Here is a 27065-nt window from a genome sequence, read left to right as displayed (position 1 = left end):
AAAACGAAAAAAACACAAAGCAAAGAACAATACAAATAAAATTTCCCCGAAATGCATCGACGGTGTTAAGCCACGTTTATCGCCGCGAACTGAGCCATATTACCAGGTAAGAAATAAGGTTAATATGGTGTTATCAAGGGGTCATGCTTATCAGCGCGGCTCGTTGATACGGCACCAGCATAAAGGTCACACTCTGTGACTGTGTGTGTGTGTGTGTGTATTTCGTCGAACAAATATTTGAACAATTATTAATGCAAACAGGTGTGTGTAGTGTACCACTAGAGGCTCGGGCGACAGAACGCGTTTCAGTCCCTTTCAAACATGATTTACTGCAATGTGACCTTTCACTGTACGTGTGTGTGATTCAAAAATTATGTTTGCTATATTACTTTTCACGGCGTATTTGCGCCGTGATTAATTGCGGCCGTTAATTTTAATTGTTCATTAAGTTCCAAAAATCATCTAGGGAAATAAAGGGTTATTCAATAAAAAACATTTATTACCAACATCAAGATAGAATACATGACATGTATAAATATAACGTTCAATTTTGTGCATAGTCACTTAATTCTCAAGATTGTTTTGATATTGTCTTCTAGTCTTTTTAATGTTACAGTTTGTTCAGTTCTTAAAACAGTCCAATAAAATGTACATAAGTATATAGAAAAATATTTAGTTTAATTTCTTAATAGATTGTCTGATAAATCAGTAATGACAAAAAAATAGATATGTAAAGATAGGAAGTAGTTTGGCACTGTTAAACGAACTACTCATCATCTGCAAAAAATGTGGACAATGTTAAAGCTCAAAATCACAAAAAATATAATCACAATTTAAATTACAAGGGGACAGTGTTGTATTCGAGTACACAAAACTACTCTAACACTCAGAAACGCATGATAAACACGATTTAAAGCAGATCCCCTGGGTATTAAACAGTGCTTAATACTCCTCTCGGTAAGACACCAATCTTAAATAATTTAGTGCCTGTGCACAAATCTAACATGGTGCCTTCTATCCAAAGAGTCTACGTCCATAGAGATCCTTCTATTATCCATGGAATTGTATCCGACCTCGTGTGGTAACAAAGACAGTCGTCTAGAATCGGAAACAATCGAAACTCTCCTAGAATCAACAGTGGATTGTCTTCTGCCGTCCATTATTCCTTGACTGTCATGAATAATTGAAGATCTTCTACTGTTACCCAAAAATCTTCTAGATTCTAATTGTGATGGTACATCAATACTGTTAAACTGGTAATTAAGCCTGTTGCTTCCCACCGGAAAGGAACATCTTCGATGTAGCGGCGGTGGACGTCGAAATCCTACAAAAAAACCATAATAACACCCACCCCTCAATTAAAACAAACATCTAAAGCACGAAAAGCTACTGGACAAGACATTAAAACATCAATCAATTATCAAAGTGTAACTTCAACGAAATATATACCAATGGTGGTGGAAGTGTTCAGTAAGAAGAGTCTTTTATCGAAACATTTTATTTTATTAATTGTCCAAATGATAACATCCTAAACTTTCATGAAACCCAACTTATCAATTATATTTTGGACAAACAAGAAACATATACACCACCTAATGCGCTACCTTAATCTACACGCAATGGTGGCCTGGACACCATCCTACCCATTTGTTTATTGGAACTCTCTTCTGGATTTTCCAAGATCGACTCTCTTCTAACAAGCTCTTTTCTCTGATGCTTCAATACGGACAGGTCGGCCAACGAGCATTTTCTACTGAGTGGTGCTTTAGTTTGTTTGTTAGTTCCTTTATATTCCACTAAGTCCAAGATAACGCACACCGTTACCAATACGAACGCTCCAAATACGTACAATGGTGACGTATTTTCTAACAAAAGTATTTTTAGAATTTAATAACGTGAACACGTGCTAAATTTTACTTACCATCTTCTACAACTTCTTCTTTTATCTTTTCCGTTTTGTCGTCGCCTGGCATGCAAGTGTATTTCTTATTATAAATATTCTTAGATGCATCCTGCATAACCATTATAACGTAAGAATTGAGGGCACAAGAAGGTTGCATTACTTTTTTTGTTGGGTTTGGTGGTTCAAGTTTGGTCTCATCCCACGTATCGTTTTCAATTTGCGGCAACTGGGACTTGGTCACCGTGGCTGCCTCCAGTGCCTCAAAATCTGTATTGAAATAGAACTGGAGTGCACCAAAAAATAGTCCCATAATGAGAAGACCTCTGCACGATTTGTGAAAACATATTCGCAGGATTAGATCGCATACTTCTGGTATCTCGTATTGTCCTTCATTCTTTGAATTCTGATCTGCAACAATGGTTTATTGTTATCATTTAAGTTAATACAACCGAAAGTATTTCATATTGCTGAACTGATTTGCTGCGTCAACTGCGTCGATAATGTTTCAAAATATGGTAATTATATAAGCGATTTGTAAAAATATTCATACTCATGTGAAAGTTGGTTGTTTCTCGCTCAACGTTCAATCATACAAACAACACAAATAACTAATAAATAACGATTCAATAGTTACCAATTACATTGTATCAATTACCTGTATTATTAATCCCATCGTTTTCCCGTCCGGACGGCATGATGTCGAACAGAGCATTAAATGGGCGGGTGCAATCAATAGCTACGTGCGAGCCCTGACACAAGTTTTGGGATGAAGTGGTGGAGTTGCAGGGCGAGAATTGAACTCGGTGACTGGTTTTTCGGGCAGGCGCCCTTCCATTGTTGTCACCGATATCTGGCTCGTAATTTTAATTTCTATATTGTCAGTTATAGTTAAATATGGATAGGTTTATTGTTATGCGCAGAATTGGAATTACTACGAGAAGAAGCGATAAGATAATACGAGTTTGTTGTGTGAATAATTAATAAATTTAATTAATATATAATATATAGATATAATTAGATGCTGAAATCAATGATATAGTTTAGATAATGGTTAATTACACCGTGGTTTTCAAAGATGATATTTTTTCATTATTTTATATTTGTTAAAACTATTTGAAATTGTATGTGTATTTTATTATATAATAAACTACATTTTCTTTCTGTATACACATACAATCATCATTCAAAAATTTTCAATACTATATTATTAAATATAAGGAAATAAATTAAAATTTTTAAAATTGATACATTGTAATTTGGTATTGGCGGTTAAATTATTGTTTACAAACACGACATTAAAAATGTGCCTTTACCATATGCAACCCACATTACATTAAAATTATGACAATTAAAAAACTGTAAATAAATAAACAAAATACAAGTGACATAATGATATTGATAGTTGTTTATTGAAAAATGTCTAATTTAAATTTCGGTGTTCTTTGGGTTGGCATTACCTCAGTTTCGATAACGCTGACAGCTGTCAAATTCACTCTCTAACCAAGTTTGAAATGTGATAACATTAATTAAGTACAAAACTACTGTTAGGCCACAAACAAATATGCATATTTTTCCATGAGCTAAAATAAGCCGTATTCTATTGACAAAACATGTATTTCGACCAATCCGGCGTAAGTAAAATTTAATTATAGGTTAAGTTTAATACACAATAAACTCTATACTCGTTATTTAAACGAATTATTTTTAAGCTGGCCGTCGTAGCCCAACCCGAAAATCAACTAGTTGGACTCGAATCTGAATATATCCAAACTCAATGTGTCTTAGCTGATGGTGGAGACCGGTTTGGGGTCTCCTCTGTTACTTTTGACAAACATGAAGAACTGTTATGGATGGGCAATCAAGGCGTAAGAAATTCTATTCTAAATTCAAGCATGGTGCCATAAATTTTGTTTAATATGTAAAAGGATTTGCCAACTAAGGTGTTTATAAAGGTGGAAAAAAGGAATTTTTTTAAGTGTTTATGTAACTGTGTTTGTAAACAACTTAGTAGAGCATAACAATTCCTTATCAGTAACTAGCAAGTCCTTATGTAACAACCCAACCATATTAAAAACAATTAATGCAATATTGTTTTATTACAGGGTCATGTTACTTCGTATTACACAGGTGCCATGCAAAAGTATACATCCTTCCAGGTGCATGCAACTGAAGAGATTAGACAAATTGTGACCTTTGATGAAGGTATCCTTGCACTAACGGCAAGTACGTTAAGATGTCAAATACGAAGAGGAATTCCGGTGTACACTCATATGTATGTTGATATTGTAAATTGAAATTATTTTTTGAAATTACAACAAATAAGTGCAATTGTTGTTTAGGTCCACTCAGATGCAAGAGATGCAGTGCATGTTACAAATGTCACCAACCAGGCTCTTAATGGGGGGACACCAGGATAAACTCATCGATTTCAATCTTAATTTGTGCAAGGAAACCATGTCGGTGAGTGATTACAATTTCTTTTCTTGGGCAAATAACTTGTACAATATGCTATGTTTGGTTAGGTGGATGTTGGAGATGCGGGTTGCGTGATGCTGAGGCCCCATAGTAGGTTCGTGTGCGCCGGCAATCCGCTGGGCCGGATTGATCTGCGCGATCCCAACAATCTGAAAGTGGAACACACATTGGAAACGCACAGTGGCAGTCTGAGCGACTTCGACGTCCAGGGCAATTTGCTGATCACATGCGGCTTTAGTAACAGGTCCTAAAATCAGGTTTGCATCGGCCACAATTAACGCTGAACCGTTATCGAATTGCAGACATGGAAACTTGGCCGTGGACAGATTTCTGATGGTGTACGACCTGCGTATGTTACGCGCCGTTTCTCCCATGCAGACCGTTCTGGATCCAATGTACCTGAGATTCATACCATCGATTTCGTCTCGGCTGGCGGTTGTTTCGGCGCTTGGGCAGGTCCAACTGCTGGACACGATCGCGCTCGCCGAACCGAAACTGTGTCTACTTCAAATGGAGAATCCAGGTAATGCGATTTAATGCGGTTAACGTGCACCTTAAACTGTCGTAATTGTTTTTCGAGTAGGTGCAATGTGTCTAGCTTTCGACATTAGCTCGACTAGTCAAGCGATCGCGTTCGGCGATAATTCCGGTCACATTCACTTGTTCGGCACGACGGAAGAGCCGATCTTTAACTCCTACTCTCGACTGACCGAACACGCTGATCCAGTTGAACAGTATCACAGCTTCACCATCGACGATTATTCAACCCCATTGTCTGTCATTCCGATGCCGATCGTGCCTGACATTCCCCTAGCCAGCGATTGGCCTCCTGAATTCATGCAGAATGCTTACAGGTAAATTGTTAAGTTTCGCACGTTTTTTTGTTCACATAAATCATTTTGACAGTTAATGACGAGATTAATTTTTGTGTTCCGATCATATGACATTGTCATTTATCCTAATAGACATTACTTACTACGAATACTTTTTGTATATTTTATGCATTTTTATGTTGATTTTTGTCACAGAAAGCCCCAAGGAATCGATGCGGAGATAGTGCGCTCGATGAAGATGCAGGGGCCGATCGGTTACGCGCCTAACCCGAAAACATCACGGAGAAACCAAGTGAGAATGCACAAGTTTTCTACCTTGTTTTATGGGTTTCAAAGCCTTAGTTTATAAGCGGTTTTGGTTTGCTTGCGCTTACTTTATTTCAATTGAAATAGTGTTAATTGATTTAATAATCAATATGTTTTATGATTGAACATGAACATTATGAACATTCGACATTTTAGAAATTAGTATTTATTTGAACGTAACATTTTCTCGTAATTTATATTGTGATATTGATATGTAAGATATTATCTAGAATAAACATTATTTTCGAGTTAGTATTCTACTAATTTTCCAATTTGTCTTCCTTTGTCCGATTTAGACGCTCGTTATTAATGTCGTATAATTGTACTACTCTACTACTACTACTACTACTACAAAATATTACTTATTATTATTATTAGTACTCCTTGTTAAAATCTTATTTTAAGATTTCATCATGTAATTATGATGTTAAAATAACCCAAGGTAAGTTTTATTAAAACTGAAATAACAATAAATCAGTGGTGATCAATCAACTAATTTTGTTTCACTCATTTAAACATAAAGTTTGCATACAAAAGCATTAACACATATATACATATATTTATAATTTTCAGGTGATGTACGATTTTGGGATGAACGGCTACAGTAACCACACGCACATCAACAAGAGCCCGAAACACCACGAAGACGACGGCACGTTCATCGCCATACCCAAGAGGTACCGGAAAGTAGACGTTAAATACAACAAACTCGGCAGCGATGATTTCCAATTTGATCTCTACAACAAAACGGGCCTAACCGGACTCGAAGCCACTCTGCCCAACGCCTACTGCAACTCCATGATCCAGGCACGTATTCACGTTTATTTTTAGTTTTTTTTTTATTATACATTTTCTTATGATAATTTGTAGGTTTTGTACTATACGGAGCCGTTGCGGGCGGCTTTGCTATCACACCTGTGCAATAAAGAGTTTTGTTTGTCGTGCGAGTTGGGTTTTCTGTTCCACATGCTGTCAACCGCCAGCCAAAATCAGCCTTGTCAACCTGGCAATTTCCTTCGAGCGTTTAGGACCGTTCCTGAGGCGTCGGCCCTCGGTTTGATACTAAGCGATCTGCATCCGGGAGTTAAAGTCAAAACAGATCTGAGCGCTTTGATACAGAGCTGGAATCGATTTATGTTGCACCAGATGCATGTCGAGTTGGTCGAATCGAGGAAGAGGAACGAGGAGAAGCAAAACTCGAAAAAGACGTTTGTGTATAAGGAAACAGATTTTCCCAGCATTTCCAATGATAGAAAGAAAACTAGCACATCATGTAAGTATTTTTCTCTCTGTCGTCGGGCCTGTATTTTTTTGTTGTGTTATAGCTAACAGTGAGGTAATTGAGGACGAACAACAAGAAGAAGTGTCCGAGATTAGTCAACTGTTCGGCACGAAACAATTGCAAAAAAACACCTGTCTTAAATGCGGTTGTGAGGTAAGTAATCATTGTAGAAATCAATCCTCCTTCTAATTCACACTTAACTTTAAATGGCCGTTTGCACTCGAGTCATTGGTAAGCTAAACTCTTTACACTTTATCTCGCCTTTGTCCTCTTCTCTATGGATTGCGAGTGATCGAACTGACGTGTTGGTTTTAGGTGAGGAAGGAGTCGGTGTTGTTAGCCTGCAATTTGGTCTACCCAACCAGCGAGCCTGATAGAGAAGAGTGGAGTTTCTGCGACATTCTGGCTCGTTCTTTGTGTCCCCAACAAACTACACCCGCGTGGTGCGACACCTGCTCTAAGTTCGCACCCACTCTACAAACGAGGATCATCCAGTCGTTACCCAAATTGTTGGCAATCAATACAGGGTTGCACAATCCACAGCACAAGCAATTCTGGCAAACACAAATGGATAAGGTGGTGGCAAAGATGTCGACACTAGAGCCGATACGGGCGGCAACACCTACGGGGCCACCGCAACCAGCAGTTCCGACACCCACGACATCGTCCAAGCCCTGTCGTTACGGAGACAACTGCACGAGGCCGGGCTGTCGATTCAGGCACAGTTTCGACAACGCGCCACCATCCGCACCCCTCAACAATCCTTATTGTAGTAATAACTGGTTGCCGCATTCAATAGAGTTGGCCCTGCGCAACGATGAACTTAAAGTCAGGAAACTGGGCGATAACAAAGAAAAAAACGTAAGTCGCCGCTTGCATTTATGTAACAGTTGGGTTGAAAAGTTCGTAGGTTAGCATAGAAAAAATCTGTTTTTTAATAGAATTTGATTTTATTATTCAATCTATACATATAAATAAAATTGGAGTGTCTGTTTATAATATTGAAACAACCATTTTTTACTACATGCATATGAATATAAATACGGTACATACACCAAAATAACATTTTTTACAATTTTTGTCTCTCTGTCTGTCTGTTCCGACTAATCTCTGAAATGGCTGGACCGATTTTTGACGGGACTTTTATTGACAGGTAGCTGATGTAATAAGGAGTAACTTAGGCTACTTTTATTTTAGAAAAATAAAGTAATGTCCAAGTACTGTCCAGTACCACGCGCAGCTCACGCGCATGCCACCACTGGGCCGTCACGTCGGGCGCCTCCCACCACTTCTCCCACCAACGATTGATTGATAGTTTGATTATATTGATAGGTATCTTTTATAATTCCACCGATCCGTTCTTCTTATCTTATCTTAATTCAAAATAGTTTGTTACATTTTTACTACTTTCCTTTTTTACCTTTAAGTAATAATTATAAATAATTATAAATTAAGTACATTTGCGTTCAATATTCAGGTTTACATTGAAATTGATAAATTATTTATATGTTATTTTATTTAGTTAGTAACGTAGATAGTTTTTTTTTTTCTAATATTTAATTATGCCTAAAAGAAAGTCAAATCTCTCTAAAAACATGAGAAAGGTCAAAATCTGAACAAGATAGGGAAAGTCGTCTTACAAATTGTAGATTACGGATGTCCATGCCTAGGTCGAATGAGAGTAGTTCTGAGAGGAATGAACGATTACAATTAGATAGAACGCGTCATTGATTGTTAAGGGCTCAAGAATCTTTGGAATTTCGAGATCACCGTCTAGGAAACGATCGAATTCAACACGCTATCGGACGAAGTCGCGAGTACAGCAAGTATAATAATATTTCCTTCGAGGGCGATACAACGATTTATATTTATATTATTGTCATACAATATTTCGATACCATTTTTATAGAACGATTTGTCTTTAACCTCAAAATAGGCTTCAATCCACTCGGCTGACTGTCGGTTGGACTTCGGTGTGAAATGATGGAGCCATGTTTCATCCATCGTCATATATCGACGCAAAAATTCGGGTCTATTACGATTGAACAGTTCCACAACACTGCTCAGAATCATCAATTCATTGTTGTTTTTCGTCGATTGTGAGCTCGCGCGGCACCCACTTTGAACAGAGCTTTCGCATAGTTTAAAGTTCGAATAATGTTTATCAAGCCAAGGCTTCAGTAGTATTTTTTCATCAAAAAGCAATGCTTTATTAACACACGAAATTCTTTTTAATCCATTTTTTCAATTAACAAAAGTTGCTTAACTCAAAATGCTATAACTCACAAACTAATAGTACGACAGCTGTCAAATTTATGCACGTGTCTTTTGAAGTTTAGGGCTAACTGAAAATCAAAAGGATTTAATACTAGTGGCGCCATTTGTGTCAGTCTATGAACTTTTCAGCCCACCTGTTACAATATATAATAATTACACAATTAACTATATATATATATATATATATATATGTATATATGTTGTCAGTACGAAAAAACTGAAGGAGGAATTAAACGGCGCTACGAACTAACGACGGTCGTATGTTACATTAACGATCAAGCTTCGAACGAGAAACGCAACCTGGTCGCCCTAATAAAAGTACCTGAGTCGTACTTAACAGGATCGGCGGCGAATCGATCAACCCTGGCAGCAAATGCCGCGACTGCTGCCAATCCTGCAAACAATCTCTCCAATGCAGATCCATCAACCATTAAGGATAAGTGGTATCTCTTCAATGATTTTAGCATTTGCCCGATACCAATGCAGGAGGCGGTTTGGTTCAGTTTGGACTGGAAGACGCCTTGCGTACTGTATTATAGCACTTCTGATATTATTGATGCCAACACCGACATATTTAAGCCTCTGACTAGGGTGAGTGTGAAGGTATGATAATTGTTTAAGGTATAAAAAACACTAGTATCCACTTCGTTTTTTGGTAGTATAGCTACCGGTTGTTCGAATTTTATTGCGAAATATATATTAACGGTGCTGATTTTCTAGTTTTGGAAATATGAATTTTGGAGGCGCAATAAGAAAACGTTCAAGGTATGTGAAACCTAATGTGATGTAAGTATTTCAAAAGTTAAACTTCTATGATTTATTAAAATATATTAATACATAATAGTTGTAAAAATATATTTTAATAAAATTTAAGAAGTTATTTGTACAGTTGATGTAATGTCATAACGGGAAGACGGGAAATCAGGAACCACGTAGCTCTTACGTTTTCTCGCCTTTCTCGTTTTAACATTATCCTTCCTGCAAATTACATAACATATGAAAGGTGGATAACCTGAATAAAATATTGTTGAGTGTTTTTTACATTTTAAACAGATTCGTAGATTCCGTAGGATTTTTTAAAAATTGACGGCATATGACGAAAAGCATTGGTGGATTTTCAGGAGGTGTTTACAGAAGATGCTTGCATAGCAAGGAGCGGTGGAACAGCAGGCATCACCTTCACTCCGTTACACGACAACGAATTACTCGCCGCTGGTGATCTGGTGGCGATGGACGCTGAGTTCGTGACGTTGAACCAGGAGGAGGCGGAGTTGCGTAGTGACGGCAAAATGTCGACCATCAAACCATCTCAAATGTCCGTGGCAAGAATCACTTGCATCAGAGGGTAGATATATTTTAGATATTTATATACACCAATTTATTGATGTCAATGTTTCAGACAGGGCAGTTTGGAGGGTACTCCGTTCATAGATGATTATATTTCGACTCAAGAACAAGTCGTAGATTATTTGACGAAGTTCTCGGGCATCAAACCCGGCGACTTAGACGCCAACTTCAGCTCCAAACATCTCACCACACTGAAGTCCACTTACACTAAACTTAGGTTCCTCCTGGACAGTGGAGTCATTTTTGTTGGACATGGTCTCAAAAATGACTTCAGGTAAATTACGTCAATATTATTATTATTATTATTATTATTAAAAGATAATTTAATCTAATTGTTTATTATAGGGTGATTAATTTGGTGGTACCACCTGAACAAGTGGCTGATACTGTCCTACTGTTTCATCTGCCACACCACAGAATGGTGTCACTCAGATTTTTAGCATGGCATTTCTTAGGCAAGCTTTTTATTGAACTTAATTTATATAATTATTTAAAATAATAACAAAATTACAGGGATAAAGATTCAGTCGGAGACTCACGATTCCATAGAAGATGCTCGAGCAGCGCTACAACTCTACAAGAAGTATAAACAACTAGAAGCCCATGGAAAAATTGGAGAAGAACTAGGAAAGCTGTATGAAGCTGGGAAAACGTTAAATTGGCGCGTGCCAGAGAGTTAGTTTTTTAGTTATAAAATTTGAAAAATCGACGTTTTTTATTTGACGGATCATTTATTAGATGATTACCGTAGATGAATGATTAGTTAAGTGGTTTTAAATGTCTTATTTGTCCAAATTTTTGTATGTCAAGTGCGCGCGATCTCGCTGATTTAGAATTGATTTAATAATTCCATTTGTTGTATATTTGTTTTTCACTCGTTTTAATTAAACTTGAATTTGTCCACTGAATGTTATATTTATTTTCATGTACAGTGTAATATTATCAAAAATAATCAATTCTAAATTCATGAAATGGTGCTATGCTACACATTAGACCTGTTGATGATTAAATAATTTTATGCGCGAAATCATCAAAATCAATATAACACATTATGGTACTTAACGATTTTTACGTGTTTACATTTACTTAAAAAACTATATGAATTATTATGATTTCATTAGACAATAAATTATTTTACTTGCATGATTGAACATTATTCATTTCGTTACGTTACGTTACGCATAATAAAATCATTTTGACATCAATAGGTGTAGTTAGTAGTGCTAATGAATATGTAACTTGTTTTGTCAAGAGTTGTACAAAAAGCAGATGTGATTTTAACAAGATAATTAAGCCGGATCCAACACTATTTTTGCAATTACAAAAACGCGAAGAGTTGTCAGAATGTTATGTTTCAAGTTTATGTAAAGCTGCATTTATTTTTTTTTAGCATTTCTTCGGCAACTTTTATTTATCACTTTCATCCGAATTCAAAAATTCTGAGACAAGAGGTGTACATTTAAATTATAAATTATTTTTGTCTGAAGTAAATTTTATACAAAAATCGACAATAACTTTGTGTTTTATTTTATCCCACTGTTTTATACATTCAGTACAATTTTATGACGTGCAACACTCAAGATTAATAAACTAGAACTGTTAGAATATTGTGTAAGTTAAGACTAACAAACTAAATTAATTTGGGATTTGAATATGATAATATAAAATTGAACATTTTTTCAGAAAACCAGTCTGCTACCATTTGTTCAACTCTCAATCAAACAAATATAAAAATAAAGAATGTGATAAATAATAAATATTCGTTGGCGTTAGATAAGAAATATCAATATTAGTACTCTATCTGAATTAGGGGAGTACTAATATGTATGATGTACCATCACTCTGAAAAACTAATTTATTTTTAATTAGAAATGTTCTAACAGTTTACAACCAATGTAAAGGTTATGGCTTTAGTGACCATTGTTTCCATATCTATAGTTGTTCAGGTTTGTTGGAATTATTTCCTAATGTTTCGCTAGCACGATGGCTAGCATCTCCAAAGGTCTGATTTGGTTCGTCTCACTTTGACGTCTGATTAATAACTGAATAACACTTAGACAATTGACCTAGAAACTTCGTTCTGTTCGTTGGCCCTTCTTATCTGTTTAGCGATTTTGTTATTTTTGGGTAGTGGTGTCCATATTTTATCCAGCTTCAATGCTTTTTCTTTTCTGTTGAAGTTGTTTCCGTGTTTATGGATTTCAATTGCTTCCCTAATCATTCTCTTTTGATATCAATATGATTGTCGAGGCAAGCAATTATGTATCTTGGAATTTTAACTTGTCATTTCTATTTAACAGTGCGTGTTCAGCTACAGCAGACCGTTGATCTGTAGTGTTTTTTCAAAGTGTTCTTGTACTTCAGCAAGGTGGTGTGTGGCCATATCCTTTTGGCTCGTTCGGTTAATGTTTTGATGACCATTTGTTTTTGAATAGGAAGATGGTTAGATAATTTGTGTAGATACCGATCGGTGTGTATAGGTTTTTGATACATTGTATGGTCTAAATGTTCACCCACTCTTTTTACTAAGATATTCAAAATTGGTTCTTCTTTTCCAATTCCATTGTGAATTTGATATTGTTATGTTGAAAATTTAGATGTTGTAGAAACTGATCTAGTTTTTCTTATCCATATTTCCATATCATGAAAGTATCATCCATGTAACGATACCAAACAGAAGGTTTGTGTTTGGAAATCTCAATCGCTTTTTGTTCAAACTTGCTAATACTTCAGTTTGCTCATAGAATTTGTTGTTCCAAACGAAATAGCTTTCAGTCAGGCACGTACGGAAAATATCCACTATATGTGGAAGGATTATTTCTGATATCATGTTTAAGGAATCATTGACAGGAACTTTAGTGAAAAGTGTACACTACATCGAAACTAACCAGTCTATCTTGTACATCAAGATGTAATCCTTTCAATATCTCAACAAAATGAATGGAATCTTTGATAAAGGTTGAGGTTACCAACATGAGGTTGGAGCAATCTGGTAAGATACCTAGCTAAGTTATATCTTGGTGATCCACGAGATTGGTGTTTCTTAGCTTTCTCTATGTTGGATCTTTAGCCAGTTCTCGATAGCTTGTCGGGTCCAGTAGTTCTTCCATCTTGTTTTTGTAATCCTTGAATTTCATTATATCTGTTGCATTTCCTTTATCTCCTCGGAGAACTATGATAGTTTTATCCATGTTCAGAGTTCTGACCGCTCGGCACTCCATACTTGTACGATTGTTTGTCGGTGGCGTGCCTTTCATTAGAATGTTATACGTTTCCATGCGGATTTCTTGGGCTACATTTTCTGGTACAGTTCTAAGGGCCGCCTCAGTATTGATAATAATATTCCCTACCGGTATTTGACGAAGAGTAATGGTAAAGTTTCCACCTTTTGCTAGTCCAACTAGGTAACTTTTACAAATATGTACATTTTGCATTACATGCACATGCATCTGAAATTTAAGATAATTTTCAGTCGATCGAGGAACAGAACGTGTTAACAATAAAACATTAAAACAACATTTTCAAAATATATTGCAATTTATTTCATATGTTGAGTCTATATATAATAATAATTTGTATTTAATACGCAGTCTATTACAAAAATGTCTTTCAAAACGTTGCATAATAAAAACTTGCTGCAACACAAATAATTCTCTAATGTCTAGAATAAGATTGACAAATATTAATAAGTACTAAATATAACAATTAAAAAGGCTACGAACGTTTTGAAAATTGTTCTGTTTATCACAAGAAGAATATTCCTAAGTAGCCGTGAATGTCTATTTGTGCTTGTGTATTTGATTCAATAAAATCAGAACATTCTATTTTAAAAAGTGCAGTCAAATTCCATCGCAACAACTTAAACTTACATAATTGTATACCCGTATCGCACATAAAAAATTTTATTTGAATAAAAAATTTATTGCGAAAATTACCAACAAGTTTTTTACATATCACAAAAGTTCGAAACCCGCGAAAATACTACTATAAACAAACAATCAACAGATATTTTATCAGTAGATACTTTTCTCGCCTATCAAATCAAAAATATCATAAACAAACTCGGTCACATTTCTAGCAGGCAACGAGAAACAAGCAGGGACCGGAGTACCCTGAGTGTAACGCTATCCCTGAAAACAATGGATTTGATCATTCAAAAACCCTAACTCTTTCAAATAACTATCGGAAACGTCCACGAACGCATTTGGTCCACAAATGCACGAAAATAAATCCTTTTTCGTATAGATGGTTCCTTCCAATTCTTTCGATATTGAAGTCGTTAAGAGGTCTTTTGTGATTCTGCCACGAAGACCATGCCAATTTTCCTTTGCTTCTGATAAAACATGTTCGAGGCTCAATCTAAAACATAATAAAATGTATATTAATCTTACTAAATTTTTAAATAGTGATTTATTACCTGGAATCAATTTTAGCCAATTCATCTAATTGTGATTTAAAAGGAATATCTTCTTCTGTCCTATTGAAAAACAACAGCACAATTGATTGGCTACAAACAAAACAATTATTAGCTAAAGCTAATAAAAACTTATATACTAATGTACCATTTTTTGATTCTCCTTTCAAGAAGGAAAGTAATCAACCCCAACATAGGTGTAATCCCAGTTCCTGCAGCCAAAAGTATGAATTTATCCAACTTTTCGAGTTTTTGTAAATCAAAACTACCAATTGGGTGACTACAACAAACGACTTCGTTCTTTTCTAAACTCGTTACGTATGGACTGATGCTTCCATCTGGGTATTTCTTTATCATTAAACAAACTGAATCAGTACTCTCGTTTTTCGGGCCAAAATTATTGAACAATGAATCAGGTACTGCTGTATAACTTCTTGAAATTTCAGATCCTGAAATCACATTTCATTATGAACTAACAATTCATTGTTTAATCAAACCAATTTTTAGCTTTGTAAGCAGAAGTTGAATAATGAGATTGATGTTGCATTAACATAACCAAAACAATTTTCATTTGAAAACATACATGTTACAGTGTATTAGTAGACAAATGGACGGACCCTCGCTCCGACCGGCGAATTTACTTCCAATTAACTTGTTATTTTAATCCAGTTTTTAACTAGGACACCACTAGTCCGTCAAAAATGTTTTCAATTCAATTTATATGCAAATTAAAACGGATTACTCTACTACTGGGAAATATATATTATATGAGCATTTCATAAAAACAATTACCTTGGATTAGAGCAAACACTCTGACGTGCTTTCCAATCGGTACGACACATCTGTATTTATCCGCACGTTCCAGCTTCAACAGATACGTATTGTGGTTGACTTGTTTCTTGTCGACTAACACGAAATTTGTTCTTAAACTTCCCTGTATAATTTGTGTGCTTTTTTGACGTAACAACCCATAATTTTCCCAAATATCGCTGTTGTTTTTCATAAACACCATCTCCACTTTTCCAGTTTCAAAGTACACTTTAGTTTTACATGGAAATTTTACCGGATGCAAAAACTGGATTTCATTATTAAACAACGTGTTTTTGTAACACAAATTTATGTTTATCTCATTGTCTTGGTTAGGAGGGCTTATTTCCACGTAAGGATTGGAAAACGCTCCAGTATAAAAAACGATCGTTATCGAATTCATTTTTTGTATCCAATCGAAACGAGGCAAAGGCAAAGACTCATCTTCGGGCGTTTGCACGCTAGTTTCAACGTATTGCTTCGGATCCGGTGATTTAATCGTACTAGGACTATTTACAACTGGACTTTTCGATGGGGTTATTGGTGTTTTCACTTGGGTAGTCGGCGACTTTGGTACTATGAAACTGTCCTTGCCCATGAACAGTTCTTCCTTGTTTATGCTGGGGTCTATGGATACCAAACGACCAACGTAACATTTTTGGAGAATCGATTCATAGTTTACCCAAGGGTGAACCTGCAAATGTTTTTAATTATTAAAAAATTAAGGAATCAAACGCCTTAATGTTATGTAAAGCAAGGATATTTAATTATTTTAATGGGATTATACTAAGGACTGAACTAGAAGACGTAAAAAGAAATAAAAAAGTGATTAAATCAAGCTACACTAAAAAAATAAAATGTTGATTTTTACTGTTTAAAAATAGTTTTATCTATTTTATTTTATTTATTTCAAATAATAATTAGTTTCACAGTAAACTTTAGTAGAGAAATGCCGGCAGGTATTTCAAATGCTAATAAAATCTAGTGGTTCTATACAACTCCAAAAAAATATCAAAAGTCGAGTTAATTAAATGAAAAACAACAGTGGTTTCATTCGTATTATGAAGAAAGTCGTTCTATTTCAGTCACTGAACAACGTGCAAATACGTAATTGACCTTTTAACATTTACCAAGTCATTTTAGAAAAATATTATGTACCTGATCAAATAGAGTGGTTGCATCTTTCCCAGCCCCCTTCATCAACTCCTCCACCCCACCTGGATGAAATGGTAAATAAGCCGTAACATTGAACACTCTTCCTCTTATAGCTATCCAACAATCCGTTTCCTTATCGTGTGTGGCCAGTTCTTTAGAGGTCACCTGCAAACAACCACACCAATACATAAATATTATTCACGAAAGTTCAGCGAGACTGACCGAAAGTCGTCCTGCTTTAGCACCGACTCCGGTGAGGTCCTTTCCGGAATTACCGAGTCGGATCCAGTCCATAAGCGAGTGGCCGGGCTGTAAGGCGCATTTGTTTCTCGGATTTCCTGAAAAACGAGAGAGTTTAGTTTGATATATACTGAGATCAGAGAACACAATATGGCGGTAGATATAAATGGAATTTGTGGACTGGGAATCGGACGTAACATGTTGGAATTTTGCAAACAATTAGCTGGAGCGTTCATCTTGTTTATCACTGACAACACTTTGAAGTTTTTCGAACAACAAGTAACAAAACCGTATTAAAAAGTTTAGAAAGTTAACTAAACTAATTAAGTAACGTCTGACCGGAACGTCGTCTAAAATCCACCTCACAAAGTCACATCGATCTGTTTTTCATTATGGAACTGCCTATTCAATTAACAGTCACTTTATGATTGCAAAGTTCTGGTTCGGAAACTGTGCGGGATTATGTTTGCGGATGACTATTAGTAACAAGTGACAATGTAACTTGACGTTGGGTTAGGTCGAGGTTTAATCCATTAAACCGGCCAGTAATATACTAATTATTTTGTAAACCTTTATGGATAATCTTGCTTTAGTTAACCCAATGAGACATCAGCCGGAGTTGAGAGAATTTTATTGAAATAACTGTGTTCAGATAAAATGTGAGCGTTTTCTTGGTGCCAGATTAAGTGATAAAAATAACAAAGCTACCAGAACACATCAAATAACAACTGTGTAGCAATTGGGGCGACAACTGCACAAGATTTTTTTCAGATCTACCTTCCACTTTTTGTTGTTAACTAATTGAGACATTATTTGGTCGTTACAACAGCGAGACGTGACGTTTTCCTATCGACACAAACTATCATTGATTTGTCTTTAAAAATATGGAATTAATGAACTAGCAGCACAGATGTCTCAAACTGGGTCACACTGTAATTGATGTCATGTAACGAACAATTTTCAATGTATTTAATTTTTAGTAATCACATATTTGAAAATAATTAACTAATCAATGTGTATAAAATTAATTTATTTGCCCCGACTACAAATACTGTGATATAAGCAGGAATTTAATATCATAAATTGGCAACTAATCGAATGAAAATCGATCCGATGTGATTTGAACCGCCTAATTAGTTTAGTTGCGTTCCGAAATCCGAGTTGACGGTAACTTTTTAATAAAATCCTTATTTGATCTTGATAGAATCGAACTCAAGATGAGAGAAAGTCCTGATAGGAATTTGATTAAAGAAATTATCAGTACTAACTTAACTTCTCCAACGTTAAGTAAATTAGTAGTAGATACATGGATAAAAATATGGACTGTTTCAAAATGAAATATAAAACAATTTAATGTGCTGTTCTCGTTATCCGTTTTATTTGAAGGAAGTTCGTTAGTCTTCTTTCATTTTTTTAGATATAAATAAATCTCAATTAGTCGGAGAAACGGAGAAATAAGAATAAAAATAATACCCAAGGAACTCTTCAGTTGCCATCACACTATTTCACTATTTTTATTTTTGCCTTATGACGTTACGGCATAGATTTTTTATGGATCTCCTTCCTCCATTTTCTTCGAATTATAATAATAATTTAAAACAAATAAAAGGGGAGATGTGAGACGTCGAAGACAGATAATGGAAGTGATGAACAAAAAACCCACAAACCCTCTGACACGAACATGTTCGAAGTAGGCAATTTCGCAAGGTATTTTTACGAAGCAATCCAAAAGTCGAGGGACCCGACCTTATTCCACATTATGAGGCGTTTCACCGCTTTTGATTCGTCGAGTGTTAGTAATTTTATTTGAGAGTCGCACTTACACATCAAACGAAAATATCGTGCCATTCTCCCTCAAACACCCCTCGCAACAGCCCACCAATATTTATTTACATGTCTGCAGAAAACATTGCAAGCACTCCTTAAATTGCACACTGTAATGGCAGATATTGATAAAAATTAACAAAAAGTGGACATCAAGTTCCATTCCGTGTAGTGTTTTGCCCGAGAACACAACAAACAACGGACTAGAGCAATAAATCATCGACATATGAAAATATTTTTGGTTAGAACATGTCAGACCATTAAATATATAATAAATTACAACATCTAGCTCATTTTTTACACTAAACCTAAAATTTAAAAATATGTTTTCGGTACGAGATTAAAGAGCAAAGAAAAACCGAAAGATAAAAGACAACGAGGAGAGAATTATTCACTTTAGGGCAAAAAAGAATTATATATTCATAAGGACGACATAAAATTGAATCCTTTGTCTTTATTTAAACTAAAATTTTTTATTAAATATTCAATAAATATTTTTTCTTTTTCAACATATTCTGCATAACAGTACAAATAGATATTTTCTGAGGGCTTTTATTAAATAAATGTCTCTAAAAATCGTGCAGAACCTCATAATATAAACAAATTAAGTTATAGATATCCCGACACCTATTTATAAAGACGCGTTAATCCTGAGAGCCTTAAAGGATAACGTATCCATTAAAGGACGTAATTGACGGTTGGTTTAGTGTGTTCGCTTATTTTCATGTCAAGTGACAATGGGAAAATCAATTCGTTATGTAAATAGCATCGAAGACGCTAATTACGTTTACTATTACAAAGTACATTCTCATTACATTTAAATTATCCATCAATAATAAAACAAGGTTAAAAGAACGTGCACTAGAAAAAAATTTGATGAGTAAACGAAGTTTTATTTGTTTAAATACTAAAATAACGTTAATAATAAATACAAAATTACTTTGAAAATATTCATCTTAAATATTTTAATTTTTAAGCGCAATCGAATGTTGTGTGTGTGTATTAACATGTTATGCTACAAACTTATTGAAACAAAATATCAATATTAGACAATTGATGTTCTAAAAATTTTGTTCTGAAGGATTAGCAATGAGTAGTCCTCTTAGTCCAGTGATCGCCAATTTCTTTATGGAAAAGTTTGAACAAAAAGCAATTGAGACTTCCAAACACAAAACTTCTGTTTGGTATCGGTGGATGATACTTTCGTGATATGGAAATAATTTAACAATATCAGATTCACAATGGAATTGGAAAAGGTGAACCAAATACTTTTTTTGGATGTCTTAGTAAAAAGAGTGAGTGAACATTTAGATCACACAGTATACCGAAAACCTACACACACCGATCGGTATCATAAGCTATCTAACCATCATCTTAGTCAAAAATAAGGGGTCATCAAAACACTAACCGAACGAGCCAAAAGGATATGTGCCACACACCACCTCGCTGAAGAACAAGAACACTTGGAAAAAACACTACTAGCCAACGGATACAAACGCTCTGAAATAAGACGTACAATGAGAGCTCATACTAATAATAATGATTCACCTAGTGAGCCCACGATTGGTAAAGTTTTTTTCCCATATATATATATATATATATATATATGTAAGGTCACCGATAGAATTAGAAAAATCTTATTACAACATAACATCCATACTGTTTTTATACCAACAAGGCAGATTCAACACAGCCTCAGATCTGTCAAAGATATTAGAGACCATCAAACAGCTTCTGGGATATACGGCATACCATGCTCTTGTGGGAAACACAAACGAAACTGCATCCTAGGACAATCAGACAAGTCTGCTGAACATGCATTGTTAGATGGAAATCATTAGATAAAATTCCAAGATTACACAAAATTACTTGCCTCGACAATTAGATATCACAAGAGAATGATTAAGGAAGCAATTGAAATCCATAAATACAGAAACAACTTCAACAGAAAAGAAGAAGCACTGAAGGTTGATAAAATAGGGACACCAGTGCTCAAAAACACCAAAATAGCTATAGATATGGAAACAATGGTCAAAGCCGGGGAAAGACGCAACCCTTACAATTCAATTTCATTCAACAAAATTATATAATATTATCAGATCAGATCAGAATCTAAAATTAAACCGAATTGATCGAATTGACCTAATTGTTTTGAACCTTTTTGACAAATTAAACTCACTAATTTTCAGCGAACCACTGAACCAAACTGCTTATAAACGGATGGATCTGTTTTGAACAATGAAATGAAACATCGGCAAAATAAAATATAATCAGGTTGAACCCTAGGCAACTATTTAATCGAATACTCTAGTTACGAAAAATTGTCGACTCCATTACCAAAAGTCACTCTCAAATCAAAGTAATGTTCGTTGTCGTGAGTCCTCAATGTTTGTCCCTTTGCAACAAAAACACAAAACAAGGTGATCGCTTCTCACCTTATAATACGATTAGGGATTGAATAATTTCACGGGATCGATTACTGAATATGGTTTAATATGGTTTTCGGTTTTGCACGCAGGTTTCAAGCCAGGCGATAACACATACTTGCGGAAGTGAAATACGCGGCGACTCGCTGTGGTTATTGTTAACCTGTTAATGGGTGGTACTATTCTGAATTCACAGCGACGGACTGAATCGATTTCTTTGGGGCTCTTGTAGCGTTGAAGGGCTTAAACATTTCAATAAAGGTAAACCACTAAAATGGTTCGAAATTGTGTGGTGATTTAAATACGTTTTTCGTTAACAGGATTTACGCAAATTAATATCCGGAGAGTGTTGAATATTGTTGTACGGGTGGGAATGGGTGGTTTTAAAAAATTCCACATCGATTGCACCAATGCAAATTTGCTAGAATTTTGTGTCAATTCGACTTGCTTTATGTTACTTCAATTTCACGTTATTAAATATTTATCTTTCCGTTCGAAATAATTCCTTGATAGACTGAATAGAAAAAAGAGATTTCCAAATGTGTTAATTTTAAAAAATACACATTAGTATAATGAGCTCCCTGAAATTATTTACTATTTAAAATAAGCTTAATTAAAAGTATAGAAGAAAAGAGCCAAAGTTTTCCCAGTTTATAATGTATACTGAAGCGTACATTAAAAAGTGGAGCACGTTGCGAAACTCCCATAAATATTAAATTTAGTGCACCCAAGTTTTTTAATTACGCCTTTTAATTTCTGTATAACATAAAATGATAAAAAAGAGCATCCATTAAACATGTCAGAAAAATTATAGAAACTTTATATAATTTGAATTTTAACCATATTTAATTTCATTAGTTATAATTTTTATTGGGTATTGTTTAATATATATATATATATATATATATATATATATATATATATATATATATATATATATACATCTCTAACATTTTATTTCGGGCAGGATTCACAAGTAAAGCAACCAAACCCTATATTTAATACAATTGATTTTATAATTTATTTCTGTGTCTTAAAGCGAAAATGCCTGGAGGTGACGATTTATCAATACAATTTAAACAACAAATTGCAGAAAAGTTATGGAATGCTGAAAAGCAGAGTAAAATTGCAGTAGATTTAAGTTTACACAAATCGATCATTTCGAAGACGATTTTTAATTTTAACAGAGGGAATACACTGGAAGGAGTTCCGAAAAGTGCTAGAAAACGCAAGACTAACAGAGCTGTGGACAGGAAAACAAAAACACTTGTTGTTCGCACACTTTTATCAGCGCATCCCGCATTAATCAAAACATAAACGATTGGTGCATGTATTGGTGAGTACCATAAAACGAAGACTAAAAGGAGCTGGTCTCTATGGTAGAAAACCAGCAAAGAAGCTCTTCAACTGGACTGATGGGCAATAGAAAAGAATTTTGTTTTTCGATGAAAGTCGGCTCCAATTATTCAAATCTAATAGCATTTCATATGTGAGAAGAGCAATTAATTAAATATATAATCCCATGTACACTAGACCCACTGTGAAGTATGGTGGAGGAGGCCTTATGTTTGGGGATGTTGTTCTGGGTTTGGCATGAGCCCACTGGTTAAGTTAGACGGGATAATGGATCATTTTGATTTTCGTGACATTGTGTAGAATCATATGCGTCCATTTGCCGAAGGTTGCCACTGCTCCTGTATGGTTTGAAGTACGTATGAATCAGTTGGTTCTGATGATAGCAATGGCTTAAAAAGTGTTATGAGGACTCCGCTCCATCAGAAACAACAATAAAACGTTAGTTTGCTGACTTCAAACGTGATCGTAGAAACACCGATGATGCAGAGTATAGTGGACAAATGAGGCGGTAACACCAGAAAACTATGACTATGAGAAAGCTCTGAACGCTGTTTGGCCATGTTTCAACGTAACAAACTGAAATTTGTATGTCGATATGTGACAATGGATGAAACATGGATCTATCACTTCACTCTGGAATCAAAACTATCGTCATCTGAATGGACAGCAACTGGTGAACCTCGTTCAAAGCACCCGAAAGCACAACAATCGGCTGGAAAGGTATTGGCTTCGGTATTTTGGAATGTGCGTGGTGTAATATTCATCGCCTATTTTGTTAAGGTAAATACCATCAACAGTAAATATTATATAGCGTTACTGGAGCATTTGAAGAACGAAATTGCAAAAAAAACGACCGCATATGGCAAAGAAAAAAATTTTGTTTCTTCAAGACAACGCACCGTGTCACAAGTCAATCAAGACAATGGCAAAACTACATAAATTGAACTTCAAATTGCTGCCACATCCACCGTATTCGCCAGATTTGGCACCCAGCGACTACTAGCTGATCGCAGACCTCAAAAAAATGCTCGCCGGTAAGAAATTTTGCACGAATGAAGAGGCCTACTTTGAAGCAAAAGATAAATCGTTCTACAAAAATGGTATTGAAATGTTTTTCAGTTTTTTTCCGAAAAACGATAACTATGTCTATAGTATCAAGGCAAAAGAACACAATTGAATTACATAGACAATCTTTTTTAGATAAATATTTGAAAATGAAGTAATATTATGTAGGTAATCGAACAAAATGTAACAAAAGAATAGAAAAATAAAAAATATGCTCATCCACAGATGATTAATGATGTTGTACAAAGAGGAAAACATTAATTGTTGTCGTGTTGTTAAAAAGTCCGAAAAGTCGGATAAATGAATGTATACTATAAAAAAATTAATGAATGGATAGTTAACAAAGCATGAGAGCTCTTGGTAATAAACGCTAACACTAACAAGGTTATTTTCCTTGATATTTTTCGCGCTCAGGGACGCAGAAGGAAAAAGCCGGAGCTCATCCATATTCGTTGGCTGTTGTCGAAACCACACGAGAAATAACATTGTGTATTGGCATTTGCCCCGGGAATAAAACTAGATAGGAAATCGAACACACGGTAACGTGATTTGCCATGCGAGAAATTCGAAACGATCCGATTTGATTTGGGGACGCATTAAGGACAGAGTGTTTTTGTGTACGAATTTTATTTGTGTTTTTTGTCTTTTCATTTTATCCGGTGGATTTTCGCATGCTCGCGAACGACAATTGAATTAAGTCGCGCTTTGCCGACCATTTTAATTTCGGACGCACAAAAAGTTTCTTTCTGTTTTCTTGCTGTTAATCTTTCATTTATTAGAAGTTCGTGATAGAATTGATAAATCATGTACGTAAATGACTTCACAACATTCAAAAAGGCTGACTACGAACTCAGTTTCTCAAACACCTAAACCCTGAACATAAAAATATCAAATTCACAAAGAATTTGGAAAAGGAGATCCAAATACCTTTTTTGGATGTGATGAGTGGGTGAACATTTAGATCATGCAGTATACCTAAAACCTACACACATCGATCGGTATCTACATAAATTATCTAACCATCAAAACACTAACCGAACGAGCCAAATGGATATGTGCCACACACCACCTCGCTGAAGAACAAGAGTACAATGAGACCTCATAATAATAATAATGATCCACCTAGTGAGTTCACAATTGGTAAAGCTTTTCTCCCTTATATACGTGAAGTCACCGATAGAATTGGAAAAATCTTATTAAAACATAACATCCATACTATTTTTATACCAACAAGGAAGATTCAACACAGTGTTAGATATGCCAAAGATAGGAGAGACCATCAAACAACTTCTAGGATATACCGCATACCATGCTCAATAGGGCTAGAGTTAAGGAACACAAACGAAACTGCATCCTAGAACAATCAGACAAGTCTGTTGTAGCTGAACATGCACTCTTAGATGGAAATCACATGATAAAATTCTAATATACACAATTGCTTGCCTCGACAACCGAATATGACAAGAGAATGATTAGGGAAGCAGTTGAAATCCGTAAACACGGAAACAACTTCAACAGAAAAGAAGAAGCATTGAAGCTGGATAAAATATGGACACCAGTGCTCAAAAACACCAAAATCGTTAAGCAGATAAGAACGGCCAACGAACAAAACGAAATTTCTAGAACATCATTTGTCTAAGTTGTCGAACCAAATCAGAGTTCTGAAGATGCTCTTCACTCGTGCTAGCGAAATGTTAGAACGTAATTCCAACAAACATAAATGGAATTATCTCGGCTAACGGTGCTGATTTTATTTGGAGACTAGACCTCCCTTGTGGAACAGAATTAGATCTACCTAATTTCAATGCACATTTTGATTGTTGTAAACGAAATTGTAAGACTCTGTACCATTACTAAAGGTGACCTAATAATCACTTGTTTTTAGCATTATCAATTCCTCTGCGTGTCCCTTTGATAGTCTCTGCAGAACAGATTTGATTATCTGTTTTCCTCGCTTTTTTCACATTCTGATGTGATATAAATCATTATAAAACATAGTCGAAATAGAAAATAGAAATACCACATACATTAAACACATAAATATTATTCCTAAGATCACAACACCACTGACATTTCTTACCAAACATTCAAACTTCTGTAGAAGTGCTATGCAAAAGTATTAACAAACCGTTGGAATTCTTTATATTTATTTCACAATAACACACTTACTTTTTCAGAAACTAAGATCAGAAGCCAATAAAAACTTTGTAATCAAATATTTCTTGCGTTTCAATAAACGTAAGTAAGCAAATATATGATATAAATTAATGTCATAGTAATCAAAATCTGCTTTAAAAATTAAAATAGTATAATTTAATTTTTTTCACTAATTGTGAGACGAAAACAAAGAATTTTATCGTTATCTCAAGAAAGATCTGTAGTATTAATGGTTACTTAACTTAAATTGAGTTACTCAAAAATTTACGGAAATATCAAATTACAGACAAGATACACTAAGTGATGCAAATACTAATAGTAATCGGTTGGAAAGTTTTAGTCAAATTAGAACGTATAGAGAAAAAATTTGAATCATATGAACAAAGATATCAAACAATGTAATTATGTTTAGAAAAATGTTGTATCAAAAGAAAAAATTACTAAAGTTAGATTAAACAGAAAAGCTAAACAATCAAGAAAACGTAAAAATTGTTTTATAATTTATAAATTTAACCAAAGTTTATAGAAAACAAACTTATTTTTAGTTTAAAATAGAGCTTAAATACTAAATTTACCTAGAAATTATAATTTATTAATTCACAAATTTATGCTAACCTAACAATTATTAAACTAAAAAATCAAAATACCAAATTTCAAAACACAATTATAATTTTTTAATTATTTGTCCAGTGACAAACAGTATCACAGATGATGTTTAGAATTAATAAATAGATATGTTTTTTTATATTTAGACTTTATTTTAAACGAAAAACAATTTTGTGTTAAAGCAATTACATTTAAAATAATAAATAATGATACTACTTGTTCTTTCATGTTTCCTTCATATATTAAAGCCTTTTGAGCACTCTTTAATAAATTCTTTTTTAAACACAAAATTAAGTACTATTAAGAATTCCGAAAAAATTAATTAGAAAATTTGAGTGCAGTTTTTAATGTAGACCTCAATGTCCAGTATAATCTAGGAAAATTTTAGTCCTGTTCTATTAGTTTATTTTAAATATTAGATACATTATAGAAGCTCATTACACTAATGTTTATTTTTTATAATTGAAAAGTTTCGGTTAAATTATTTAACAACAACAACTAAACTAGTTGTTAAAAATTCCCTTATTCAATATATTTAATTATTTCAAATGAAAGGATAAATATTTAATAACCCGAAATAGAAGTAAATCAA

At 34.6% G+C, this 27065-nt stretch overlaps 3 protein-coding genes across 5 annotated transcripts in view; 1 reads left to right on the top strand and 2 right to left on the bottom strand.

Moving 5' to 3' along the window:
• Window positions 1–484: 484 nt before the first annotated feature.
• Window positions 485–2697, bottom strand: LOC109608787 (uncharacterized). Its single transcript, XM_020025339.2, has 4 exons — window positions 2559–2697; window positions 1922–2311; window positions 1644–1865; window positions 485–1324 (listed from the first exon to the last, which is right to left on the bottom strand). The coding sequence occupies exons 1-4, from the start codon at window positions 2596–2598 to the stop codon at window positions 981–983; spliced, it is 996 nt and encodes a 331-aa protein (XP_019880898.2). The 5' UTR covers window positions 2599–2697; the 3' UTR covers window positions 485–980.
• A 673-nt stretch (window positions 2698–3370) lies between these two features.
• On the top strand, window positions 3371–11937 carry LOC109609424 (PAN2-PAN3 deadenylation complex catalytic subunit PAN2). 2 transcript variants are annotated; one of them, XM_049969058.1, is made up of 18 exons: window positions 3371–3534; window positions 3613–3768; window positions 4006–4175; window positions 4243–4363; window positions 4426–4622; window positions 4681–4901; window positions 4962–5232; window positions 5407–5503; window positions 6091–6324; window positions 6388–6790; window positions 6843–6952; window positions 7115–7660; window positions 9284–9667; window positions 9797–9841; window positions 10198–10421; window positions 10476–10697; window positions 10769–10878; window positions 10937–11937. In XM_049969058.1, the coding sequence occupies exons 1-18, from the start codon at window positions 3514–3516 to the stop codon at window positions 11101–11103; spliced, it is 3699 nt and encodes a 1232-aa protein (XP_049825015.1). In that variant the 5' UTR covers window positions 3371–3513; the 3' UTR covers window positions 11104–11937. The 2 variants fall into 2 exon arrangements, with proteins under 2 accessions (XP_049825015.1, XP_049825022.1); XM_049969065.1 differs by lacking the exon at window positions 9797–9841.
• A 2010-nt stretch (window positions 11938–13947) lies between these two features.
• LOC109593955 (cytochrome b5 reductase 4) overlaps window positions 13948–27065 on the bottom strand; it is a 37937-nt gene continuing 24819 nt past the window's right edge. For both annotated transcript variants that reach the window (XM_020009097.2, XM_020009105.2), the window contains exons 2-7: window positions 17022–17137; window positions 16803–16964; window positions 15630–16338; window positions 14986–15286; window positions 14841–14930; window positions 13948–14782 (exon numbers count right to left, since the gene is read on the bottom strand). In XM_020009097.2, coding sequence (XP_019864656.1) covers window positions 14548–14782; window positions 14841–14930; window positions 14986–15286; window positions 15630–16338; window positions 16803–16964; window positions 17022–17137 — 1613 coding nt within the window. In that variant the 3' untranslated portion in view covers window positions 13948–14547. The remainder of the gene's footprint in view (window positions 14783–14840; window positions 14931–14985; window positions 15287–15629; window positions 16339–16802; window positions 16965–17021; window positions 17138–27065) is intronic.

This window comes from Aethina tumida, chromosome 1 (genome assembly GCF_024364675.1).
Source record: "Aethina tumida isolate Nest 87 chromosome 1, icAetTumi1.1, whole genome shotgun sequence".
Lineage (NCBI taxonomy): Eukaryota > Metazoa > Arthropoda > Insecta > Coleoptera > Nitidulidae > Aethina > Aethina tumida.
This window is presented reverse-complemented; position numbering and strand designations above follow the sequence as displayed.

Excerpts from the sequence above, each read along its gene's own strand:
- LOC109608787 (XM_020025339.2), bottom strand. The coding sequence starts at position 2,598 with ATGCCGTCCGGACGGGAAAACGATGGGATTAATAATACAG. Across the intron at positions 2,312-2,558 it reads CGATGGGATTAATAATACAG|ATCAGAATTCAAAGAATGAA; the intron begins GTAATTGATACA and ends CCATTGTTGCAG. Across the intron at positions 1,325-1,643 it reads GAGTTCCAATAAACAAATGG|GATTTCGACGTCCACCGCCG; the intron begins GTAGGATGGTGT and ends GTTTTTTTGTAG.
- LOC109609424 (XM_049969058.1), top strand. The coding sequence starts at position 3,514 with ATGTATTTCGACCAATCCGGC. Across the intron at positions 4,176-4,242 it reads ATTCCGGTGTACACTCATAT|GTCCACTCAGATGCAAGAGA; the intron begins GTATGTTGATAT and ends ATTGTTGTTTAG. Across the intron at positions 10,879-10,936 it reads TTTAGCATGGCATTTCTTAG|GGATAAAGATTCAGTCGGAG; the intron begins GCAAGCTTTTTA and ends ACAAAATTACAG.